The sequence below is a fragment of the Macaca nemestrina genome, chromosome X, assembly GCF_043159975.1.
Source record: "Macaca nemestrina isolate mMacNem1 chromosome X, mMacNem.hap1, whole genome shotgun sequence".
Lineage (NCBI taxonomy): Eukaryota > Metazoa > Chordata > Mammalia > Primates > Cercopithecidae > Macaca > Macaca nemestrina.
The window spans coordinates 6,927,510-6,952,457 of NC_092145.1; the positions used below are offsets into that span (position 1 = coordinate 6,927,510).

The following is a 24,948-nucleotide window of genomic DNA, read 5'->3' on the forward strand; positions in this document are numbered from 1 at the left end:
ACCACAAAATGAAATTTGTATTTTACTTTCATATTTTTAAGACAGCATGTGTTTTCTTAAAAGAAAATAACAAAGAAGAATATGCAGAGAGGGAAAACACCCATAATCTCACTCACTTATTACAGCTATGATTTCATTTCCTTTCCAGTTTGGTTCAGATGCATATACAAACTTTTCATGATCATAATTGTAGTGTGCATGTTATTCTGCAGCTTGATTTTATTTTAACATCATATTATAAATATATTTTGTGTGGCTTCATTGTCTCTGTCATTGTTGTATTTCAATCGCTGCAAAGTATTCTGTTGAGTGTCTACTATGTAATTACTTTTCTATTATTATTTGGTGTGCTTCCAATTGTGTGCTATTATATATAATGTCAAATTGAACATCATACCGATTACTTGTTCTAGTCTTTACAATTGTTTTCTTCAGGAGAGAAAACTCAGATTTCCACAGTTAAAGTACTGGATCAAAAGATATGAATACTCATTTGTATGGCTTTTCCTACACAATGCCAAATTGCCCTCGATTTACAATAATCAGTTTCCATTCCCATCAGCTGCATAGGACAGGTCTCGTTCACTGCTAGGCCTTCTTTTGCTGTAGTTTTTAATGCTAGATATTAACATTGTTACGTTTTCTTGTTAATTTAAAAAGTGACTTTTTAAATTTGCATTTTTGAATGAATAGAGAGCATGAATTGTCCCTGTGTTTGTTCACTAATGTTTCCCTTCAGTTTTGAATCCTTATAATTTTTGCCAGTATGTTCATCTTGTGTATCTTTGAAAATCACAGGTAGTTTTGACTAGACACTGAGCAATCAATTTCTTCTTGAAAGCTACAGAATGGTGGTGGTGCCTTTCACAGTATATAAAGTAAGTCAAGGAGAAGTACTTGACACTTTTCTCGGTGCCTACATTTCAGAGCAGTGCAAAGAGAAAGAAGGCTGATTGGCTCAGCAGGCAAGGCTAGAGCTGCCCTTATAATCACCCTACTTTTGTGGCTCTAACTAAACTTCTGATTCTATGTCAGCAGCGTTACTTTTATTTAAAAAAACAAAAGTTCTTTTTATCTTTTGGAATGTGTCACTGGGAAAATATGCACACTAAATCTGTCCAATGTTTGTGTGAAGATTTAGGTACAAATATCCTCAGATTTGTAACAGTTAATGCAGATACAAGCAAGATAGTATAAACCAGTCCTGGCATGATTGATTAATCAAGCCAGATGGAACTGGACATAAGGACTTTTCAGGTAAAAAACTGCTTACTTAATCAATCAAAAGTGATTATTTAGTCCATCTAGTGAACGATGGTGCTTATTCACTATTCAGGGGTGGATTAAATTATTGTACAAATATCTGCAAATCACTGGATAACACCAGAATGGATTATTTCTTCTTCTATCTCTTCTTCCTCTTCTTCTATGAATTTTTTGATAACCCAGAATTTCTACACCACCAAGACCAACAGCCAGAAAATTTCATTTAAAATATAAATGGGCCGGGCGCAGTGGCTCAAGCCTGTAATCCCAGCACTTTGGGAGGCCGAGACGGGCGGATCACGAGGTCAGGAGATCAAGACCATCCTGGCTAACACGGTGAAACCCCATCTCTACTAAAAAATACAAAAAAACTAGCCGGGCGAGGTGGCGGGCGCCTGTAGTCCCAGCTACTCGGGAGGCTGAGGCAGGAGAATGGCGTAAACCCGGGAGGCGGAGCTTGCAGTGAGCTGAGATCCGGCCACTGCACTCTAGCCTGGGCGACAGAGCCAGACTCCCTCTCAAAAAAAAAAAATAAAATAAAATAAAATAAAATATAAATGAAACCAATAATGTGTGCAGTTAATATCCCCTCTCCTATTCTCATCCTCTCATCTGTACTGCCAGCCCCTACTACCACCTCATCTATTTCCCTAATTCCAGACGCATAGAAAGTCTACTCCACACCTGCAGCCTTAAACACCAACTCCAAGTTGGAACAGGGCCCCTCCCTTTTTAATAACCAAGATAAAAATTCTTAGAAAACATGGTTTGTAATAGAAATCCTGAGAGCACCATTTTTTTGAATTATAAAACTGCACCTTTGAAAAGACAAGTCAATGCTAAATGGTAAAATGATTATACTTATTTCTACCCACTACATTTCCATTTTAATGTTACGAATATTGAAAATTATAACACTCACATTATAACTTCTGGAGGAGATAATTTATAAAATCAGTGTCCATCAATTATAAATTTTCCATGATATTAATAAAATAGCAAGAACTAATTATGATGACTTCTAAGAGGATGGCTTGGACAAATTATTAATAAGTGGAAATGATAAATTTTTAAAAACATAGCTTCTAATTCTAGCTGAAATGAGTGTAGGAAGATGATTGCAGAAAGGCCATTCACCTGAGGAGCTCCACAGTCTCAGAGTACATGGTGTACGGGGACTTTGCTTCCAGAGGGTCGCGTTCCATGGCATTGCCACATTCAGTGAAGGACAGGGCGGCATCAGCATAATTCACAGCTTTGCCAAATTTCTCGAACTGAAACAGGAAGATGACTCGTCAAGATGATACTCTCTGTTTTCTCCTTCATATAAAAGAGTGGTTTGAAACGGGGGTAGTTTTGCCCCCTTCCCACAAGGAACATTTGGCAATGTCTGGAGACACTTTCAGTTGTCACCCCTGGGGAGAGGGGGCATCTGGTGAATAGGGACCAGGAATGCTTATAAACTTCTGCAATGCCCAAAACAGCTCCCACAATAGAGAATGAGCTGGCCCAAAATGTCAGCAGTGCCCAGGCTAAGAAACCCTGATACAGAAGACAATGTATGAATTGGTCTTAACAATGAAGTTACCGGCTTAAGGTTCTATCGTCATGACACCAAGGCTAGCTGAGAAGAGAAAAATGCAGGCAGGGTGTCATATGTAGTTTCTGGCATTGTTGTTGCTGTTATTGTTATCTTTTTGCTGGACCTGATCCAAATCATTGCCTCAACTAGTTTCTATTCATGAAATTTACTAAACTATCCAGTCATTGTAGTGTCCTATAGACAGTACTTGCAACTAAGGGCTGCTTTTTATAAGTCTCATGGACAATGAACACATACATTTTTGCTTTAGAACTCTTTGTGAGCACATCAACTTCACTCTCAGGAGAAGAATAACAAATTGATGCTATTGTCATGAAAAATGGGAAGCTGTAGTATGACTGTTGACAATAATCACATCACTTTCATTGTAAATGATAGTTTGAAATAGTGTGTCAAAAAGCCAAAAAATATAGTACTACTAAATATTTTAGTTTAGTAAAATTTTATTGCAAAGGTTTTAGCCCTGATAATGGTCATGATTAAACTGACTTAGACATACTGATTTCTTTTTTATGTGTAATGAATATTATATATGACACTTTTATAGTGAGTATTTTATAACAGGATTTAACATTTTCAATTTTTGATAGCAGGATGTAAGAATTCCACTAATATGGTATTTTATGTAAAAGAAGGAATATAATGCAGATTTAGCTATTTTAATTTTCTTGTATACCTTTTATCAAAATATTTTCTCTGCAACTGTGAAAGTTTCAATTTTCAAAATGGCAGAGTAGCTGTCTCTAGTAAAGGATTAAGTACAACCATAAAATGATTAGCTACAAGTCCTGCAGAATCTCTTATTGTAAATGACTTTTTACAATAAATGTTCTTCAGCTTTTATGAGCTGCAGGAATTCTGTGGTTTTCTTTCTGTAAGTTACTGTGGAGAAATACCGGTTTCAATAAAATTCAAGCTGATTTCGTGAAAACTTGTATACATATATGCAAACCAGGTCCTTTCTCTTTTGCCTTACAAGATAATTTCCTTAGGTCATCTGGCTCCACTGGCTCTCCCATTTGGAAATTGTTCTTAGATCCTGATTTCTGAAAGTGACTTTTCATTCATAACCCAATAGCTGGAGAGATCTGTGAAGATCACCTAGCCTAAAGCCCTTCCTCCCTAGGAGTAGCTGATGTCCAGACAGAAAATTACATGACCATAGTGCCAATTAATAGCCAAGTTATGCCCCACCCCTGGGACTGTTTCCCCATCCATAAAATGAGTGGCTTAAACTATAAGGGTGCTTCCCAGGCTAATATACACATAAGGCTAGCAAAAATATCATTCCTCTAAGTGTTCCTCAACCTTTTTTTTCAATATCACCCCCCTACCACCAAGAAATTTTTAAGATACCATCAGCCCTCTTTATCTGTGGGTTCTGCATCCATGGATTTAACCAATCTTAAATCAAAAATATTCCGAAAAAAATGAATGGCTCCATTTGCACTGAACATATACAGACTTTTTCTTGTCATCATTCCCTAAATAACTCATTATAACAACTCTTAACATAGCATTGCATTGTATTAGATACTATAAGTAATCTAGAGATGATTTACTGTATATTAGAGGATGTGAACGGATTATATGCAAATTGCCATTTTATATCAGAGACTTGAGCATCTGAGGATTTTGGTGTCCGAGGGGGTCCTGGAACCAATCCTCTATAGATACAGAGGGATCACTGTATTTTTTCACGTACCCCCAATGAAATTTTAATACAAAAAATATACTTATTCTCTCTTTATGCCCTGTGGCCCCTTGGAGGGTCACACCCCATTGCAATAACTAAAACTTTTTCACCCCATCTCCAAAACCAATTTTTGCCCCCATAGGGGCAGTGTCTCCCCAATTGGGAATGCACATTCTAAATGGATTACGCCAAATGTGATCCCTTGAAAGACATATATATAAACACAACCTTGGAATGTAGAGTGTTATTAGTTCATAATTATATGTGTATATGTCTGCAGCACTGATTTTTCTCAGTTCCTCAAACATTTCATTTACATGGTCTCCTATGTACATCCCAGTCTTCATCAGCTCATGTAACAGCTTGTCAAAGGAACATGTGTATGCTCCCTAACCCCAATTTCGACAGATGGCAAACCCTAGGAGCACTTGAGTGCTCTGTAGTGCCATAGAGTTGAGGACATTTAGAGAAAACCTTTGGTCTTTGAGGCAGCAGCATTGCCATCCAGTGCCTTTCAAATCTCTCATCACCTATACAATGGTCACAGGTACAGTTTGTCCTGGCATCTCCAATGGAGTTAGCACCCAGCCTGCCTTGTCATTTTTGTCTGCAGGAGCAGGGAAAATTGTTTCTAAGGAACAATTTACACCACAGAAAGGTTACCTGCAGACACTAAGCAATTTGTACCACAGCAGGGAAATGACAGAAAGTAGGGAAAAGGCAGATGTAAGGACCATGGACAGTTGATGTTGGCCACATACTAGTCATGGTATTTCATCACAGCATTCCCAATATAAAACACTACTGGGACAACTAAGTCCTAGCGGGACACAATGCAATGTTTGAGGATGCTATTTTTTAACCCAATGGGGTTTAGTCAAAGTGAGAAGCCTGAATTTAGGGCCTTCCCTAGGACAGTGGTTCTCAAATATCTGCACTTGGGAATCTCCTGGGGAGCTTTAATACTCATTCCTGGGTCCCAGTCCCAGAAATTCTTATTTCATTGGTCCGGGATATGGGGTAGGCATCAGAGTTATTCTAAAGCTTCCCATGTGATGTGTGGTTGAGACCCACTGTTAGGAGCCTCAACCAAATCAAACAACTCAAAATGTTGAGCTTATCACTGATCTAGGTGGCTAAAACATTTGGAGGCAGCTGGGTAAAATATCTTGAGAAATCCAGATGACAGCATTTCTTTTCTCTGCTTGGGACCCCAGCCTAATTGAGGGGCTCACTCTGAAAACATGTCATCAAATGCAGCAAGGAGCTGAGTTTTTCCTCAGGCCTAGTTTTCCCAAAGCCAATTTTTGAGGCCATTTAGACAGCTCTAAACAACTCTCACATTCTCACATGACTTCTGGCTTACTGGACCCAAAAAGCGCATCATTTCCAGGGAAGTTTCATAAGTCATTTCAAATTCACTTGAAAGATAATGACTATGGTATATGCCATTGAGCTTCTGAAGTTGGGGCAAGGGGAAGAATGGTGGGAAAACAAATGACATGATAACCAAGCCCTGAGAACTTTGGGAATTACAGAGCTAAGTAATTTACCAGCTCAAATCTCCCTGTGTCAGGGCAGCAATGTGTTGACAGGCAGGTGTGGGCTGTGCTACTGAAAATTTGTTTGGAAACGTGCTTTCTTTGTTTGCTTTTGAAACATAAATCCTTAATGGGAACAAAGCAATGAGAAAAAGGGAACCTACCAGTGCATCAGCTTTGTGCTTCAGCTTCTTAGCTTCTTGCATGTAATAATCAGCATTGTGAACCCTAAATAAACAAAACAAGCTCTTTCAGAAACCAATGCTTCATCTTTTCATTAAAAGACTGAATCATCAAACCTTTTCTGCTATAAATTTATTCCCATATAATGCCTTGAAAAAGGCAGACTAATGCTGTCATTCATATCATAACCAACCTTGAAATAATACTGTAAATGAAATCTGAAGTACATAATGGCCCATTAGGATAAATAACCACATCCTCCAACCCCAACCATTACAGTTGTCCAAACAGATCAAACAAAACCTGGCTATAAATCTGTGTGTTGGTTATATGTGAGGACATGGATAGGAAAGGACAAAACAACCTGCCTTTGCACCTGCCTTTGGAACAGTAACAATGCTGCATAATTAAAATGGGACAAAAACATTTCTTGGTGGGGACAGAGTGGTGAGTGTGTATGCAGCGGGTGGGGTGTACTTTTAAGGGTATAGGATTTGATGCTGAGGTCTTATTTGGGGTGACACATGCATAGCACTAGAAAAGCCATGCTACCCCCATCCCCCATTCACTACTCCAAACTGTCCATGATAATCTGGAACAACATACGAGTCATCAAAAGTGAGCTTGGGTCTCCGGACATTAGTGCTGCTGCTGGATAGAAGGGGCAGAGCTGCCCAGGATGTCATCTCCAGGTGACTGCTATCCATGAGGCCAGTAGTGATGGTAGAGGTGATGGTGGAAATGGTAGTGGTAGTAGTTGTGGTGGTGGCCGTGGCGGTGGCAGTAGCTGTGACAGTGGTGGTGACAATGGCAGTAGCAGTAACAGTAGCAGTGGCAATAGCAGTATTGGTGACAGTGACGGTGGCAGAGGATGCCTTTTTTGGAGTGTCTCCCTCCTGGGAAAAAGGAGTACAAATAGTTTCCATTAGGTCCAGCTTTTTAAAACATCTTGTCATAAATGCTTTGAATGTCAAGCACGTTAAGAAAGAAGGTAAAAAAAAAAAAAAGAAAAAAAAGAAAAAGAAAAAGAAAAAGACAAAGAAACCAATGCACACAGCTCGGATAAATAGGTGACCCTGGATATTTTATGAACACCATGAATCACCAGCTTTTATTCTATGATGACACCAAACATCAAGATAATCGGGTGCTGCAATTACATAGCTCCACCATCCCATTAAGACAGCCACGGCAAAGGTCTAAATCCAGTGGTAAATGTGAGGGAGAAGGGAAGGAAGAATATAGAGAGGAGAGAGGAGGAGGGAGGGAGAAAGGAAGAGATGCATGGACAAAGAGAGGGAGAGAGAGAGATATTAAATAAATCCCTTGACCCCGATGTGGGTATTTTTGATAAGGGAACCAACCCAGAAGCTTTCTCTAGGGTAAGTAACGTCCTCACGTCACTCTGCAAAATACCAGATACAGTCCAGCAAAATACCAGGAAATTGTACTCTAATCATCCCTGCCCTGGCTAAACTGAGGTTGAATCAGCCCTTTTGTTCATGTGAGGCGCTTGATTGGTTTCTAGCTAAGTGAAATGTGAGTGTGTCTCTATTTTGTTTTGAAATCTTGGGATGGTGAAGCCTCATTTCTACCAGGTCCAAAATCAAATGGGTAAAATACTTACAAGGGCTTTGCTTTGAACTGTCATTGCTATAGAGAGGATGGAGAAAGGAGGTGGTAAGATTTGTAATTATGTGACAGTGTAGTATCACAAGACCACCTGCTGTGTTCAAGTGGCCGACTCTGCCCTCCCGCCCCCAGCAACTGTAGGACTCTCCTGACTGTTCTCTCTCTGACCATACTTCCCACGGTGCCTCCTCTTCCTTCTGCTCTTCTGAATTGGTATCTCTCTAAGGTTGGTGTTCCCCAAAGTTCACTCTGCAGATCTCTTCTTTCTTGATATGATCTGTCAATCTTGTGTGTTATTGGCACAGATTCAACAATAAGTAGGTAACACCCAAATGGAAACCTCAATCTTACCCAATCTCCAAAGCTCCAGCCTACAGTGATCATCTTAGGACAATTCCACCAACATGGCCATTAGCACCTCAAATTTTTGGCAAACCAAATCACTAATCAAACCAGTTTTCTGTTTCTGTTAATGGCAGGATGGTCTTCCCTGTCATCAAAGCTGAATTTCTCGATGTCAATAGAGTTTCCAAACTGAGTTTGGCACAATTACACAGGGAACTGCAGTAGTATCTGGGCTAGGGACACTGAAACTGGCAAGGTAGAGACTCCCCACCTTTCCTTGCATCTGAGCTGCTCTGCTTTAATCAGCTTTATATATTGAAGTTCCATAAATTATTCCATTTTGAACAATGATAATGCTCCTAAAACTCTTTTTGAAAACCACTGCTCTATTTCATCTTTAATTAACAGTTAATTGTAGTTAATTACTCCTATTAATTGTATCTCCCCAATATCTCTCGAATTTGTCCCTTTCTCCCTCAAAGCCTCAAAATGCAGGCCCTCACGGCTTCTCACTGAGACTAACAAAGAGTCTCCTGGCTGGACTCCCAGCCCTTGAGCTAGCTTCTGCCTCCACCCTCATCCTGCTGTCTGCTAGCTTGAGCTTCCTGAACAAATTTTCTAGCATCTCCCTGCCCTGCACTCAAATACAAACTCAAGGCTGAAGCTCCTTTGCTGGCACTCAAGGCCCTACCTGATTTGGCTGCAGCTTTCTGTCCAATCTGCGACTGTTCCCTTCCATGAACCTTAGTTTCAACCGAACTGAACATGCCCTTGCTTTTTTCACTTTCCTGATTTGATACATGTGAAGTTTTGGATTTCAAAAAGCCTTCCATTCATTTCTCTCTCTCTCTTTTTTTTTTTTTTTTTTTACCACCTTGTGATAATTTATTCAACTTACTATTTTCATTGCATTTTGAAAATTTTAAAATTGTGGTAAAATACACATATAATAAAATTTATCATCTTAACCATTCTTAAGTGTACAGTTCAGTCATGTTAAGTATATTCACACTGTTGTGCAACCAATCTCCAGAACTCTTTCCATCTTGCAAAACTGAAACTCTGTACCCATTAAACAGTATCTCCTCATTTACCCTTTGCCTTAGACCCTTGCAACCCCCATTCTACTTTCTGTCTCTATGAATTTAACTACTCTGCAGAACTCGTGTCAATGGAATCATATGGTCTTGGCCTTTGGTGTCTGGCTTATTTCACTTAGCATAATGTCTTCAAGGTTCATCCATGTTGTAGCATATGACAGGATTTCCTTCCTTTTCCATTTTTGTGGATAGACCACATTTTCTTCATCCACTTCCCTTCATTTTTAAACCCTACTCATCTATTAAGGACCAACTCAGGAAATGCCTCCTCCACCAGGAAAACTGCCTTATGCCTACAGCCAGAAGTGCTTTAATCGTCCTTGGACCATTCAGAGACCTGTCTCTATCCCTGCCCTAAGACACCAATCACCAGCTATTTTACATTCTAGTCCTTTGAGCCCATGTCTCATTGCTCACTTTAGACTGAGAGCTCTTTGAACACTGGAGCCATCTCTGATTTATGATACTGTCCCTCCACCCCACAGCCCAGTGCCCTCAGCATTTGCTGAGTGCATGCATGCACGTATGCACAGATGTTTCCCATAGTCAACAGGGTCACTTTAAAGACAAAAGCCAAATGTGAAATGTATTTCTTATATTTATGTGGATCTTTTACAGTTGATCCTGGACCTTCTGAATATGAAATAATTATTACCACCTAGATCTCACTGATATAAATGTGCTGAGAACCTATGCATCTGCAAATTGCTATGATGGATACGAAGAAAACAAATATTTTTTACAAACTAAACATTTTAAAGGAAACAGAGCCATAAAAAACTTGTAAGCCAGCTCCATGTCTCCACTGCCACAGTCAGATTGGCCTAGACCAAACAGTTAGGCCAGCCCAAGACAGTGTCATTTGTCTCTATGGCCAAGATGTGTGGCAAGAACCCTGAAACATTATATCCACCACACGTGGCATTTATGTCAGTCCTGGCACATCTGACTGGAAATGGCTGAATTCAGCCATGATCATGTAAGTTATATAGAAATGTCATCTCTCCATACTTACTCACCCGTTGAGTCAATAAACAGGACTTCATGCCTAAATGGAATAGAGAAGACTCTGCGAGCACAAAATTGCAAACGTTTTTGGAGCTAGAAGAAGCTTTATAGATCATCTAGTCAAATCCACTCATGTTATTATCTCAGAGATGTTTCCTGATTGGCCCAGAGTCATAGAGCAAATTTGTTGCAGTGCTAGCACTATGCAAGTTGAGAGTTAAGTGTCTTAACTCACAGGGTAAGGCAAAAATTATACCACAAAGTCTTCCAGATTTCAAATCATTAATAGAAAGAAAGAATGGCCCAAGAAGAGGCACTGGTTGCTCACTGCTATCAGAGAAGCCTAATGATTTCCCTAAGAAGGATGATATATTTCTAGGAGCAAATATTAATATATTTATCATGTTTACCCAGTAGATTTTAGCCCTTGTGGAAATGACTTTGCAGATTCTTTTAAGCATTATCAGTGTCATAATAACATCTGTAGCATTTATAATACCTAATTATTTGTGACAATATGCTAGGCACTATACAAAGAGAAATAATGGAGAGTTTGTGTGTTTGTATACACAGGCCTCTCATACTTTTTCTCTGCATCTTCCTCCCTTCCTCCTGCAACATCCCCAAATGATCAAGTTAGATGAGCTGAGTTAACTTGTTTCTATCCGACAATTACAGTATTTCTTCCAAGATGCTTACATTTACCGATATCCCTTTGAAAGTAGCACAGAATTTGCCTTCAGTTCTCTTAGGTTTGGTAGATGTGATTTGTCCAGTCACAGAGATGCTTTTGTCTTGACTAAAGGGACCATTATTGCCACTGACATTTCTGCGGCGTGGAGGGTCCTCTGGCAGTGGGGAAAGTGGAGGAGGAAATAGTTTCTCTTCCTTTCTTCTATTTGCTCTCCTGGATGAATTATTTCTGTGGAAAACAAAAAGTGTAGGGTGTCATAAAGTCTTCTCTTTCTTTATTCTGATTTTCCCCATGATGCTAGTACTGTCAGCTGAAGTCATATTTTAATTGCTATCCCTCTAACTATGGTGAAGAGTGTATATAAAAATGCATATAGACATGGATATAGATATCTATATAAATACAGATATCTCTCTATATAAATATAGATATATGTATACATATGTATCCAAGAATAAATTCATGTCTTTGCAGCAGAACTCCATGACAAATGTAAATGTCTAATGGAGTGTGCTACAGTAGGATATTTTCAACTTTTCAAGATTATTGTTAATTAGATTTTTATGGAAAATACAATGAAGACTTTAATCCCATCATTTTCCAGGATGGTTCCTACTTATTTTGCCCTAGGACTTAACTGCACAATCATGCAATAAATGGCACAATAAACAATCAGTGGAAGAATATTTTCTTAAGAAATATTATGCTTATGCATTACTTAGAAATAAATAATGCACTAAATAGTTTTGTGACATACAATGCAAATTGTATATACAGAATGTTCTACTCCAACACCAAGCGTAATGAGCCTCTGACCTTAAATTGTTATACTGAAGTACTGATGTACTCCACTTTACAAAACTCCATTTAAAAATATTATTTCGTCATATTCACATTAGACATCTGCAATTTTAAAAGTACTCCCGTGCTTTCAAACTGATTTATCTGCCCATTAAATGGGCACCATCAAATAGTCTGAGACTTCAAATAAAACAGAACAAGTGAAACCTTATGCTAGCTGCTTAACATGGTAATTGGGTCATGGATTTTCATTTTAGTTACTGTCTTAGACTAATCAATGAAGATTACTTGAATTTTAATCTTTTCTTAGACAACTAATATTGCACTGTGCAGCTATTTACTTTTCATGATTATTGACTACATTTTCAATAGCAAATTAAGTCAACAAGAATTTATGTTTTCCTCTTGGTCAATTTCAGTCAGTGTCTAGAAATATAGATTTACAATATCTCAAAACAACAAATCAAAGATGAACAAGCATTCAAGTGGTCTGATTCCCTGAAATAGAAGTCAATGCAGACCCCTTGGCCCACTTCCACTGTGTTGCACAAATTTGCCAGTTGTAATATGTGTCATCTTCTCCATCTTTTGTTTCATAAATGTGGCCCTATGTTAATTTTTATTGTGTAGTGAAACTGAAAAAACACAACTGTTTCTGTCATTACCTCAATTGATTAAAATTAATTAAAAATAATTTCCAATGGATTTTAAAAATTGCTTTGACATGTATAACCATTTTAAAATACTAGTGATGCCTGATTAAAATGATGGTGAATATATGGATCAAGATTCTTGTCCATGAGGAAGCTCCACAAATAGCAGATCACATTAAGTGTAATAATTACAAAGGCACCAGGCCTTTGGGAATTTATATGTGTGGATGTCAAGCATGGCTGTGGCATCTACAGGAGGTGAATGGTGGCTCATTAGCTGTAACTACTCCCCCACTACTTGAGCTGCCTGAGAAGAAACTGGGGGCTGCAAGGGAAAGAGCTACTTCTGAGAGGCAGTTACTTTGCCATTGGCAACTACAGTCATGCAATGCCTGCCTGTCTGCCACTAAACCAACCAGTGGGAATTCATTGCATTCTGTACAGTGAGCACCCGTGACCTGGCCCTTTTACATCTGCCTGGTCATGATCTGGAACCATGGGGTCTTTAAAGACTTCTTTGGTGAAAGACACCCAGAGAGCATTTTCTAGAGACCACTCAGTCATTGTTACGACTTCCAATTACAAAAACAGCTTTTACGTCTTTGGGTACCTCTTCCAATAGGCCAGAGGAGAACAGTAGAGAAAAGAAGAGCATCACCACCTGCACTCAATTCTTAGAGGGTCTGCTGAAGGTACCAGCTCTAAAAAAGAAGGGGAGGTCCAGGAGAGTCTTTCTGTTGAAGTATGGAGAACTATAGCTGTCATAGTCTGGTGTGCAATCTTTGTTAGGTTTAGAATAGTCATTTAGAAAAGTGAATGTTGTCTCCCATTTTGTTTGAAAGGTTAATAAGGCACAAAGGAGCAAAGCTTGAGGAGAGGATTCCCAGGAGGAGACCGCTAAGAGGTCAGTCATTGCTTTATTCTTCCTCAACTCCAGAAAGTTTTCCAGAGAAAACTCATCTGTTTGATGGGCATAAGAAACTGATTGAGGCTCTTTCTGAACAATAAATACTACAAGGGAAACACTGCTTTCCTACCTACTAGAAAAGCAGAGACATTGTAAAGATAGTGGATTAAAGACACCATTTGGTGTAAGGAACATGGCTGTGCTACAGTCAAGCAGGCATAGGGCAGCAGGCATAGGCTGAAGTAAACAGCCTAGATGACTCAGTGGATTGGGGCACAAGCACACAGTCCCACGTCTTATATAATCATAGCCATGAAGACGTAACATAGAGAAGCTCACCACCTGGCTCTCAGCCACTATTGTTTGTGTAATGTATAAATGTAACACTCACCCTGTGAAGGAGCTGCTGAATAAAGCTATGTCTCATTTACCCGCTGTCTCTTTGAGTGTTCTTCCAGCTCCCTGCCCCACATCCACACACTCGCCTCAGACCTCAGCTGGGGCTGGACCCCAACCCTGAGCATGACATTTGGTAAGAACCAACTCAAATGACTAGATCTTTATGTAATACTTGGTCATCTCTCTTTTATAAGATGGGGAAAGTGACAGGCCACTGGGTCACCTAGAGAATGTAGCAGTGGGGACTGAAGGTTGTGGCAAGGCTGGATGGCCCAAATTGGTCCAAGCCTGGAAACTGAGGAAGCAGTGCCACCACAGCTATGCCATTTTAGTACTTCTTCCTTGCAAACAATGGAGGAGGGCTCTGGAATGACCATGCCTGACCATCAGGGGAGCATGTCTCCTCACATGCCTGGTCTACCCTGAGGTGAAGGGGTCAGGTTGCTCCACTGGAAGGGTCTCTAGTTCTGAGAACTTCAAGTATGTATGTGAAGGGATGTTTCAGAGCAAAGTTATATCAGAGAATACAGACGCACCTCACCAATAACTACTGATCCTCAGGGAGAGAGCAGCCCAGGACTCAAATCTCCTTATTAGTTAAACCAGATCTAGTGGTAATTGATCTTTTCTTTCCTTTCATCTCAAAACAACAAAGATCCAGACAAATGTAAGCTGATAACTTATTTCCGACATCTTATCTGTAGCAGATTGATGCCATATCACTGATGTTAAACTGTAATCTGTGAAATCAATTGTTAGCAGCAGTTAGCCAGATTGCCTCTCTGCTCTGGGCTGCTAATAAGCTCCAAAACTGGGCTTTGATGGAAGTAATCTCTAACGTTGAATGAATTTATGGCAATAATTACTCAGACAGAATGGTTCAAGTAGCTGACATGATTGTTAGTTAAGTGATATTTATAAGACAGAAATAACTTGGTCACAATGCTTGGCAGAAACAGAAGGCAGGACTTCTCTGGAGAAGACTCAAGCTGTTTGAGTGAGGAGGTGCCAGGAGGCCTCCTGATGGACTCTGGAACCTTCCACACAGAGAGAGAAGGAAAAAGGGGTGCCAGATCCTTGGAATGACATGTTTGGGGAGGCCAGAGAGATGAGCTGTCTGGGAGTGGCCCTCGTCCTGGGACGGCTCTGTGTCAGGAAAAGCCGGCATTTTATATTTTCATTCCCTTGGCTTCTGTGGAATTCCGGACATAGCTACTGGTCCTCAAGATTCATATCAATGTTAAGTAATGACATCAAAGAGGAAGCAGCTGCCTCATTCTGTCAAGATCAAAGAGTTGCTTTTCCAGGGAAATTGGCTAATCACCATCAGAACTGAACGTTGGGTAGAAGCAAGTGATCTGATGAAAGTGATAGGGCTTCTCTTGACGCTTCTTGTTAATTTATTTACTTCCTTTTACCCTTCACTGAGTGCTAAAAGTTCATTTTGACTAATTTTAGTGATAAATCTGAATTACAGTAAAGAAATGTTGCTAAAAGCTCATGGAGTCACCCCAATTCTGGCAGCCTATGTTCTACCCCTCATCACACCCTTGTTAGACCAGTGGCCAGGGACAGCTGTCAGGCCTTGACTGAGAGACTCCTGTTTTTTACCTTAAAGTATTCTGGGGTAGGATCCCCCAAACAGGTTCAATCAGGATTTCTTAGGAGTCTGAACAATCATACCAAGCCATCATATAGAGACAGGGCAAACTCACTCTCTAGTGTTGGGAGGCTTGTGGGGTGGGGCTGGTGAGATGCAAGGGGGGAGCAAGCAGATAGTTGTGGCCTCCTCCAGGCGCTGCTTCTTCTCAGGGATCTTCTCTGCAACTTCTGTTGGCTTTGACAAGGAAAAAATACACAGAGCTTGAAATGCATGGCACCATTCAGACAACCATATTTTATACACTAAAAACATGAGCAAGATACATAGTTCGCTTTTATTTTAACTTCTAGATTAGGTAGGAGAGTTAAATGTGCACCTTTGATCAGACAGAAAAGCAATCAACTTGCCTAGCCTAGTCCTACCAAGAAGTTGGCATTTGGGAGAGTGGAACTGTGTGATCTGAACCTCTGTGTAAAGACTGACTGGCATGAGAATCTCATGACAAAAGTAAAGAGAATCTATTAAATTTTGGACACTTCTCCCATCAACAATGCCCCCACAAATGAGTAGTTTGGAAACTAATATTGTAACTTGAATGTAACATAAATCCTGTCCAAGCAGCATGGGGATCATGGCTGACATGTAAAGACTGCTTACACAATGAGCACCATGCAAGGAAATGAACCACATTCAAAGCACACCTTTGGACTTTTGCATGTGCTGTTTTGAAGGTACATTGTCAGCTGTGGTTATACTGTCATCATCACTAAGTGTGGAGAATCAGTGGTAGGGCAAAGATCTTTGACTTCTTGGTCCCTATTTTGGAATATAGGTTGAGTAGCCATTATCCAGAATAGTTGGGACCAGAAGTGTTTCAGATTTTGAATATTTTTGAATTTTGGAATATTTGCATTAAACTTACCAGTTGAGCATCTCAAATTCAAAAATCCAAAATCTGAAAATGCTCCAATGAACATTTATTTTTCCTGAGTGTCATGTCAGTGCTCAAAACGTTTCAGATTTGGAGCATTTTGGATTTTGGATTTTCAGATTTGGGATGCTCAAACTGTACTCTCATTAGGTATGTTGGTATGCAACTCAGAGAGAATACCCTCTGTTTTGGAACTTGTAAAGTCAATCTGAATGATGACTGCAATCATTCTTGCAGCATCCTAGTCAGTAGGATGGCCTGGCCACAGTGGGGGCTGCAGCTCAATGAGGAATCTTAAGTCTTTCCTGGAAAGGGACAGAATAAATGAAGAAAGGACTGAGAACCAACCTCCTTTCTAGCCACTGTGACAGCACTGGGACAGAAATAAGATTACCTGAATACCATCATGAGATAACATCACTCTTAAAAAATCCTACCCTGAGATGTGGAGATACAACAGAATGAGCGTATTGGATACCAAACCATTTCTCTAGACGTAGTTCAAATGAAAAGGGCCACTCTGGATTTCACCTTATGAGTATACTTTATAGCCTTGGAATTCAGCTCTAACCTCCTGCAGGTAAGATTTTCCCAAGTCAAGCCTACCACATAGGTCAGTGATCCCAGCAGGCTGGGCAGAACATGTGGTTGGTAGGACCCAGGAGGCTCAGAGTATAACTAGGCTGTGGAGATGCTAATGTTTGTCCAGAGAAATGAAGAAGCCCCAGAAGATGCATTTGGACATTGAGGGCACTTGCGTATTTTTCTTTCCTATGCATCCTAAGTCCTCATATGCCATAATGGACACTCTTGCCACTGGCTACAGATCATTCCTAGTTTTTCCTCTCTAGTCATGTCAAATACTGCATTTCCCACAGAAAGCATCATCACCTTTACCAAAATCTGCAATGCATTGCCATTGGCTTCCTTGAAAATGAGGCTCAAGATCAAGTTAGACAACAAACAGACACTGCTCACAAGCACTTGGCAGGCCACTTTGGACCGCTTACCTTGTGCTTACGCTTGCCCTTAGGGGCTGGTTTCTCCACAGCTGTGACAGCTGTCTGACGCTTGGGTTTTGTGGCAGTCTCCTTGTGGTCTGGCTTGGCAGGTGCTGCATGGAGTGAGTTGTGGCCAGGTACTCTAGAGAGTAAGTCAAGGTCAATCTTCACCCAGAGGTTTTTCAGGTTCTCATGATCTCGCAGAGGGGACAGCATTTCAGTTTGCATGACAGGAATGGGTGAAAATGTTGGCTCTTCATTACTGATGGATAAGTTGTTGTTGCTGCCACTGCTACTCATTAAGGTGCTGAGGGTCAGACTGGCACCACAGATTTCCTTGGATTTGGCAGTATTACCTCCAGAAATAATGCACGGAGGCAGGACTTTGATTTGCAGGGTCTCTTCCTGATCTGTGTTGGAGTCAGATGTAGATGAATCTGTTTCAATGAATTCCCGAGACTTTGGCACAATCTTGCCAGGCCCTCGGTACTTCTTCTTCTCGGTAGCCAAGGGCATGTTAGGTCTTGGTTCTTTCCTAGGGGCTGGTTTGTGGGCAGTGGCTTTGCTGCGGCCTCTTGGTGGGTCAGGAAGCTCCACGCTTTCTTTTTCTTTGGGAGTGCTGCTGGTAATGTTTGGTTTGGGCCAGGTAAACTCGTCAATGCTGGTGTTCTTCTCAACCTTTTTGGGCTGTTTTTTCCCAATTGTCCTTTGAGCCACTGTCTCACTAGTTGTTGACAACTTATGCTTCAAAGCCTTTGTTTCTGGAATTTTCTGAGTGGGCCGTGGACGGACTTTCTCCCTAATGAGGCTGAGGAGAGGCCTTTCTTTGGGTTCAGCTGGGACCTGACTGGCATTCGTCTTCACTTTCATCTGGACTTCCATTGGTTGGATGATTGGAGGAGGCAGAGAAATAGTCTCCATGGGTGTTTCATTTTGGCTACAAATAAAAGACTTGTTCTGGGATGTCACTTTGTTAAGCCATTTATCCAGTTGCCACTTGTTGGTTGAGGGTGGTTCAGGCTGCAGATTGAGAAACAGCAGCAAGAATGATTTTTACACTTGGGAAGGATTCAAGAGAACCTTCAGTACAGAGACTACTACTAAAAGCCTTGGATGTCAAGTGACTGTTCACACATATACAAATACACACACTCATACACACACACCTGCACACACCCACTATCCATAATATTCAAATGACCTAAATAGCCAGATACAAACCAGCTACAGTCTAGTTATTTAAACTCATTTCTACTCCTTCTCTGAAAATATTCTCTACTTTGGCCAGAAAGAAAAGAATTATTCACAGAGAGATGTTCTAGTCGGTTGGCAGGGATGCCAATGAGGGAAACCTATTTCCAAAATCCTTTATGGGAATCATCAGTCAACCTCTCACCAGGAGGCAGAGGTAGTAGTCTCCGATCCTGAAAGGAACATAAGCGCACCTCAGGTATAATTCAAAAGGAAACGCTTTCCAGCTGCCAAAGTGCCAGTGCCTTCTATGTGATGCTGTCATTCCCTGCAAACAGATTAGGCCTTTTGTATTTTTACTGAAGGACAAAAAGAGTTTACTTCCAAAAAATAGAAACCACTGAGCTTTCTTTGGTGTATGGGCAATAACCAATTTATAGGGACATGCATGCAGACATTAGCATCCACTAAACCATGGCAATGATGTGTACTATTCGGGTCCTTGATTCCTAACTCTGAGTTCTGCCAGCTGAAAAAAGAGTCATCATTTTTATTACAAGAGCTCTTCTTTTGAAAGCCATCAGCTGAGGCTTATGGTACCAGCCAATAGAGGGTGACAGAATTAAAAACACTTGAGTAGTTGTGATAGGAACCTGCACAAGACAATGGCAGGCAAGGGTTGTGGAAGTTGTATCGGCTGCCATTGTGGGCAGCAGAGTTCTCGGGTTGAGAACATCAGCTCTGGATACACATAGACTGGGGTTTTCAGTCCTGGCTCTACCACTGTCTATCTGTGAGATCTTGGGAAAGTTCTTTTTAACCTCCTAGAACTTTATTCTCTCATCTATAAAACAAAGATAATAATAAGTACTCTGTAAGGTTGTCATGAGGATGATATGAGACAATGCAAGTCAAGAGCTCAGCACAGTACCTGACACACGCATGGTCCATGTTCAACAGGTATTTCTATTATTAATAGCAGTAATTCATTATTGTCTCCTATTTTTCTTTTCTGATTATTGAAAAACAAGTGTATGGAGATCCGGGGGTTGAGGGTGGAATTTACTTGCTGTAACCAAATGCAGGCTCAGGGAAATTGAGTAGCTATCCTGGACTCAGAGTGGATGTGAAGCAAATTCTTTTATTTCAAAATTATTATTTTCGTATTTCATGGAGCTGTGTTAAATGTCTTGGTGAATTATTATCAAACACACTTGAAGGATGCATATTAAAATAAAGAACATATAACATTTAAATAATCATTTTACCTTCAAGGAAAGCCATACTTCTTGGGTCTTACTTGCCAAGTGGCAATTCACACTTTAATCACTTTAATCTAGAGTAAGGGTTAGTGTCCCCAAGGCCAGAATTGGATCTTGACTGGCTTCATTGGTTCTCTCAGAAGACAAGCTGCTAGTCTATTCATTACTATGCTAGTTTTACTATGCTAAGAGTAGCTAAGTGAGTCACACAGCAAATCAGTCACACAGCAAAACATGTATGCATGTTAGGACTATGTGAATATATGTTTTTTAAGAATGCTGTTAAACATCTGGATACTTTTCTGAAGTGGTTATTGTGCTGAATTAATTATTGTGCTGAAAGTGTGAGTGTGTGTGTGTGTGTGTGTGTGTGTGTGTGTGTGTGTGTTGAGGGTGCTGCCTCCAGGACAGGCAGATCATGGTTAGGGCTCTGGCACCTTTACTCACCTCTGGAGTGGCCACACGAGGTGCCTCATTAGATTCGCTGTCAGTGGTGCTACTTTCAGTGTCTGAATCTGACTCAGAGCTGCTCTCCGATTCACTGGAGCTGCCAGAACCCCCACTGGTTTGCACTGCAAGTGGGGGCTGGGGAGTGGCCAAGGGTGGGCTGAAAGAAAAACAACATAATTCATTGCCTCATTTACTCTCAAATCAGATGGAAAACAGCCCAGTTCAGCAGAAGGGCCTATGATCCATGAATTACCGGCAGAGTGGGGTTTACCATCCCCATTTTACAGATAGGAAATGTGAGGCTTAGGAGGTCCAGTGACTGGCCCAAGTTGAAAAGTTTGAAGAGAACCAGGCCTATGTGTATCCAAGTTCCTTGGCTTTCCATCACACTGCCTTGTCTTCCAGAAAACCTTGCCACCCTCACTCAACATAAAAACCTTAAGCCAAGTTTGCATGCCTTCTGGATGCGGATATAGATGTAGTGCCTTAGATGTTGAACTGTCCCTTTTTTTTCAGGTAAGATAATTTTTCATTTTTTGTTGCCCCCTTGTTCAATACCCCACAGGTTCATCAAGAGGCTCTGATCTTAGTGAAACATATGGTATATAGTTCTATTACCAAGAAGGAGTGAGTTCAATTTTAATTAGAGGAAACTGAGGTTCAGAAAGAGGGTGGAGCTGGTCTCTGCCTCCCAGCTAGTTGGAGAGCCAAGACTAGCACCTAGCACCCTGGCCCCCCAGCTGCCTCAAAGGACACTAGTTGTGCTGAGCATATTCATTGCTGAGGGCCTGGTGCTCAGCCTCAAAGTGACTAGAGTTGGTCCTCAATTTCTGTCTGTTGGGTGTATGAATAAGGGAATGTGACAACACACTCCTAGGCCTCCTCCACCATAAGTTTTATAACCTCCTTGTAACTCTTACAAGGAGGTGTGATCATAAGAGACCAATCAGCTGTAATGATTAATTTTAAGTTTGTAAAGCTGACCAAGCAAAGCGTTTGGAAAGTGACACCATTTGCTACTCTGCCTTTATTGATAATCAATACTCCTCCTTACCAATCGTTTGCTCTCTGTGTCCTATAACAAACCAGCCTCAGCTGCATCTGGGCACACTGGGGTATGCCATCACCTTTCTTTTTCTCATTGTCGCTTTGGACTGAATTTTCCTTTCTCTCAGAAATGGGTCTCTAAATTTGGGGGAAGGTTCTAATCTCCCTCTGTCTCTTCAGCCTAACCCCTCTTTGGAGATCAGTTTAGCTCATGGGGAGGGGGGTGCTCAGGGCCTGTTTGTCTGTTTGCCATCTACTGGGCCTTCACAGCCCCTTGCATGCAGCAGCAACTTGACTTGCTCTCTCCCTCGCATTCCCCAAATCTGAAGCAGCAGCTTAGTCAAGAGAGCCCAGTCTGGTCCTGGAGATCACCTGGTCCTGTGGCCCCATGTTTAAATGTGACAAAGAGGATCCGCAAGGATTCCCCAGCCCCCAACTCAAGGAGCACAGACATTTATTCATTGCCTGAACCCAAACGAGTTCATGCCCCCACCCCATGCCCTCACTGCAGCCTCTTCTCCAACATTACAACGCTCTCGCTGAGCTGGAGCCATACTGAGTTGCTGCTTGGGAAGGAACAGGATCCCTTCAAAGCCAGCATGGGCTCCTCATCAGTCACTACTCAGTGCAGAGAGCCTTTCCACTTCCTGTGCCATGTGTCCTTAAAGACTGGCCCTTTAATCTCCCAGGTAGACATTTTCTTTCATATAGTGAAAGCTCATTTTAGACTGCTATCTGCTAAGTAAATGCGAACTACAAGTACATTCCTCTGTCAAGTACATCAAGAGATTAGGGAAAGTACAAGAAATAAGGAGACTACTGTATCTCCTGAGAACTGTGTGTCTTCCCCCAGCAGTAGGGGGAAAGGGAGGAGACCTATATAACAGGGCTCTTATTTCTCTGTATTCTTTTGTAGATCTCTCTTTAGTGTCAGTAATGATACCCTATTTAGGCAAAGTTATCTTTAAATCTAATCAATTGTTTTTGACCTTGGTTACTAAATAAAGATTGAGAGAACAGAAATCTAAGTGAGACTAATCCAGAGATTAGGCTAACTTGGCCTCAATTCCTCCCAAGTGAAGTTTTAAATATAACACAGAGCATTTGCAACACTGAGAATACTGGGTGGTGGATCGAGGGATAAAATCTAATTTGTATCCACATTTGTGATTCTCAAGTGAAAAGGCTGTTTTCTAGTATCATTTCACATTTATGCACTCATTTATTTTAATAAGAAGCTGGTCATCCTGCTATTACTAAGCTAAAATAGACTCTAGGTTGATTTTGGAATATTTCTGGATAGAGTTCCACTTACTAGATATTTTTTTTAGCAACTTCTGTAGGAAACAAAAAATCCCTGGGATTACTTCCTCAAAACCAAACACATTAAGGTGATACACATGAAGTACAGATGATTTATCGACCAAAATCAACTTATTCCTCAGCTAAATCAAAGTTTCATGGATTTAGTAGAAAAATGTGTGTGTGTGTGTGTGTGCACGCGCATGTGTGTGTGTTTTGTATGTATCTTTCTTATCTAAAGCCCTTCTGAGAACAGATGTATTTTAGCATTCAGATGTTTCTAATTTTAAAAAGTAATATGCTGAATATACCATATATAATATTCTCAATGGGATCTGGATAAGCACCCCTTAATAAAACTTGTTACTATTGCTGCAGTAACATTCACAGTAAGAGGAATACATAAATGTTTTAAATAAATATCTTTACAGCAGTTTAGGTCAGGTTTTATCATCAAATGAGTTTGTCTAGAGGTTAGAAAAAAATATTGGTTCTCAGAACTTGTTGAATTTCAGAATTGTAAGAAATTATGGATGTGAATAGAAACCATATATGAAAATCTGACAATACTTGTAAGTAGATATAAATAAATACATGAAATTAAAATTGTTTTAAACATAAGGGCAACCTTGACTGAGACCCAATGAAATGATACCTGAAATTATGTATCCTTTTTTTTTTTTTTTTTTGAGACGGAGTCTCGCTCTGTCGCCGGGGCTGGAGCGCAGTGGCCGGATCTCAGCTCACTGCAAGCTCCGCCTCCCGGGTTTACGCCATTCTCCTGCCTCAGCCTCCTGTGTAGCTGGGACTACAGGCGCCCACCACCTCGCCCGGCTAGTTTTTTGTATTTTTTTAGTAGAGACGGGGTTTCACCATGTTAGCCAGGATGGTCTCGATCTCCTGACCTCGTGATCCGCCCGTCTCGGCCTCCCAAAGTGCTGGGATTACAGGCTTGAGCCACCGTGCCCGGCCGAAATTATGTATCCTAAGAATTTTTGTAGCTAAATCTGTTTCTGCGTTCTCAGGTGGGACCCCACGCACAGTCAATTTTGCCAATGAACACTTAGAGAAAATTAGTATAGGAAGAACAAGAAGAAGTACATCAGCTTTTTATACTTAGACATACAGATGTGGGGATAAGAAGGAGGGTGGACTTTAATTCAGGGGGGACACCATGAGAACTCAAACTAGGGGTGAAGGACTTCAGTGTGTTAGTGAAAAGAAATTGCTTTCTCTGGGAAGTTGCACAGTTGGAAATGGAGAACCAGCATTTGTGGAAAGGAATAACGGTTGCTTAAATGGAGGCAAGACTGCTCTCACCAGCACCTTTCCAGTGCCTCTACTCTCCATCTTCTGCTCATGGGCTTGCTGGAGACTGTAGATGCAGCCAGTCTGCTAAAGAATGTAAGCTCTACATCTGAGTCTGGGCCTCATTTCCTGTGGGCCTACCTTGCGCCCAGTTGGGACTGCTCCCAGGGACAAAAAGTGAGTACAAAACTGAAACATTGTCTTTAAAAGCAGGACAAACATCAATATATGAATAGTTGGCCTAAGGCCACATTCTTGTCTGGAATATACCATGGAACTTTCAAGTTGGCAAAGCATCATAATATGTCACTTTCAGTTCTTCACTGAAATCTGTTAGCTGTTCAGCTAGTTAAATTTCCACTTCTGCTACATTTATTTTCATACATTACTAATTTATTTTCCAGATGTATATTAAAGTGGCTATGAGTAAAGCTAGCCCATGTAATACTTGATTCTGCCTAGGAGATGAAAAACTAATGCACAGTTTATATATTCTTCATTCACTAAGACTGTATTAATGTTATTTTTCACACATCATTTACTTTCATATTTCAATAAACTGCTTTTAAAAAGAATGCTAGTGGTTACAACAAACATAATGTCTGATACGAAAAATAATTAACATTTGCTATATTAAACCATCCACTCTATAGTCTGTAAATATTAAAAGTATACTCAGTAACTTCACTACAATGTAATAAAACTTCTCAAAGGACCCACAATTGTAATGACTTCAAAGTCAACTGCTCAACCTTTTCAAAGATCAGATTTTGCTATCTTATTCATCAGAGTGAGCCATCTTTACCAAGTAGAACTAAGCTTCATTTTAATCCCAAACCCATTTGTTAGGTCTTCATGGTCGTAGGCCAGACTGGGGGCAGAGAAGATGGCTTAGCAAGTCAGTGACCCTAGCAGGGGAATCCAAAGCTGGGGAAGGTGATCAAAGAGTAGGCCAGTAAGAGAGACGCTGGGGAGGCGTTTAAGATGCCTTCTCCAGACAGGGTTGGCCCTGGTGGAAAGCTTGA

The 24,948-nt window shown here is 40.7% G+C and overlaps 1 protein-coding gene across 10 annotated transcripts in view; it reads right to left on the reverse strand.

The window, feature by feature from the left end:
- LOC105485067 (ALF transcription elongation factor 2) overlaps positions 1-24,948 on the reverse strand; it is a 613,671-nt gene that overhangs the window by 19,518 nt on the left and 569,205 nt on the right. For all 10 annotated transcript variants that reach the window (XM_071088433.1, XM_011747250.3, XM_011747249.3 and 7 more), the window contains 7 exons: positions 20,264-20,423; positions 17,373-18,383; positions 15,544-15,665; positions 11,074-11,296; positions 6,896-7,185; positions 6,271-6,334; positions 2,404-2,540 (listed from right to left, as the gene is read on the reverse strand). In XM_071088433.1, coding sequence (XP_070944534.1) covers positions 2,404-2,540; positions 6,271-6,334; positions 6,896-7,185; positions 11,074-11,296; positions 15,544-15,665; positions 17,373-18,383; positions 20,264-20,423 — 2,007 coding nt within the window. The remainder of the gene's footprint in view (positions 1-2,403; positions 2,541-6,270; positions 6,335-6,895; positions 7,186-11,073; positions 11,297-15,543; positions 15,666-17,372; positions 18,384-20,263; positions 20,424-24,948) is intronic.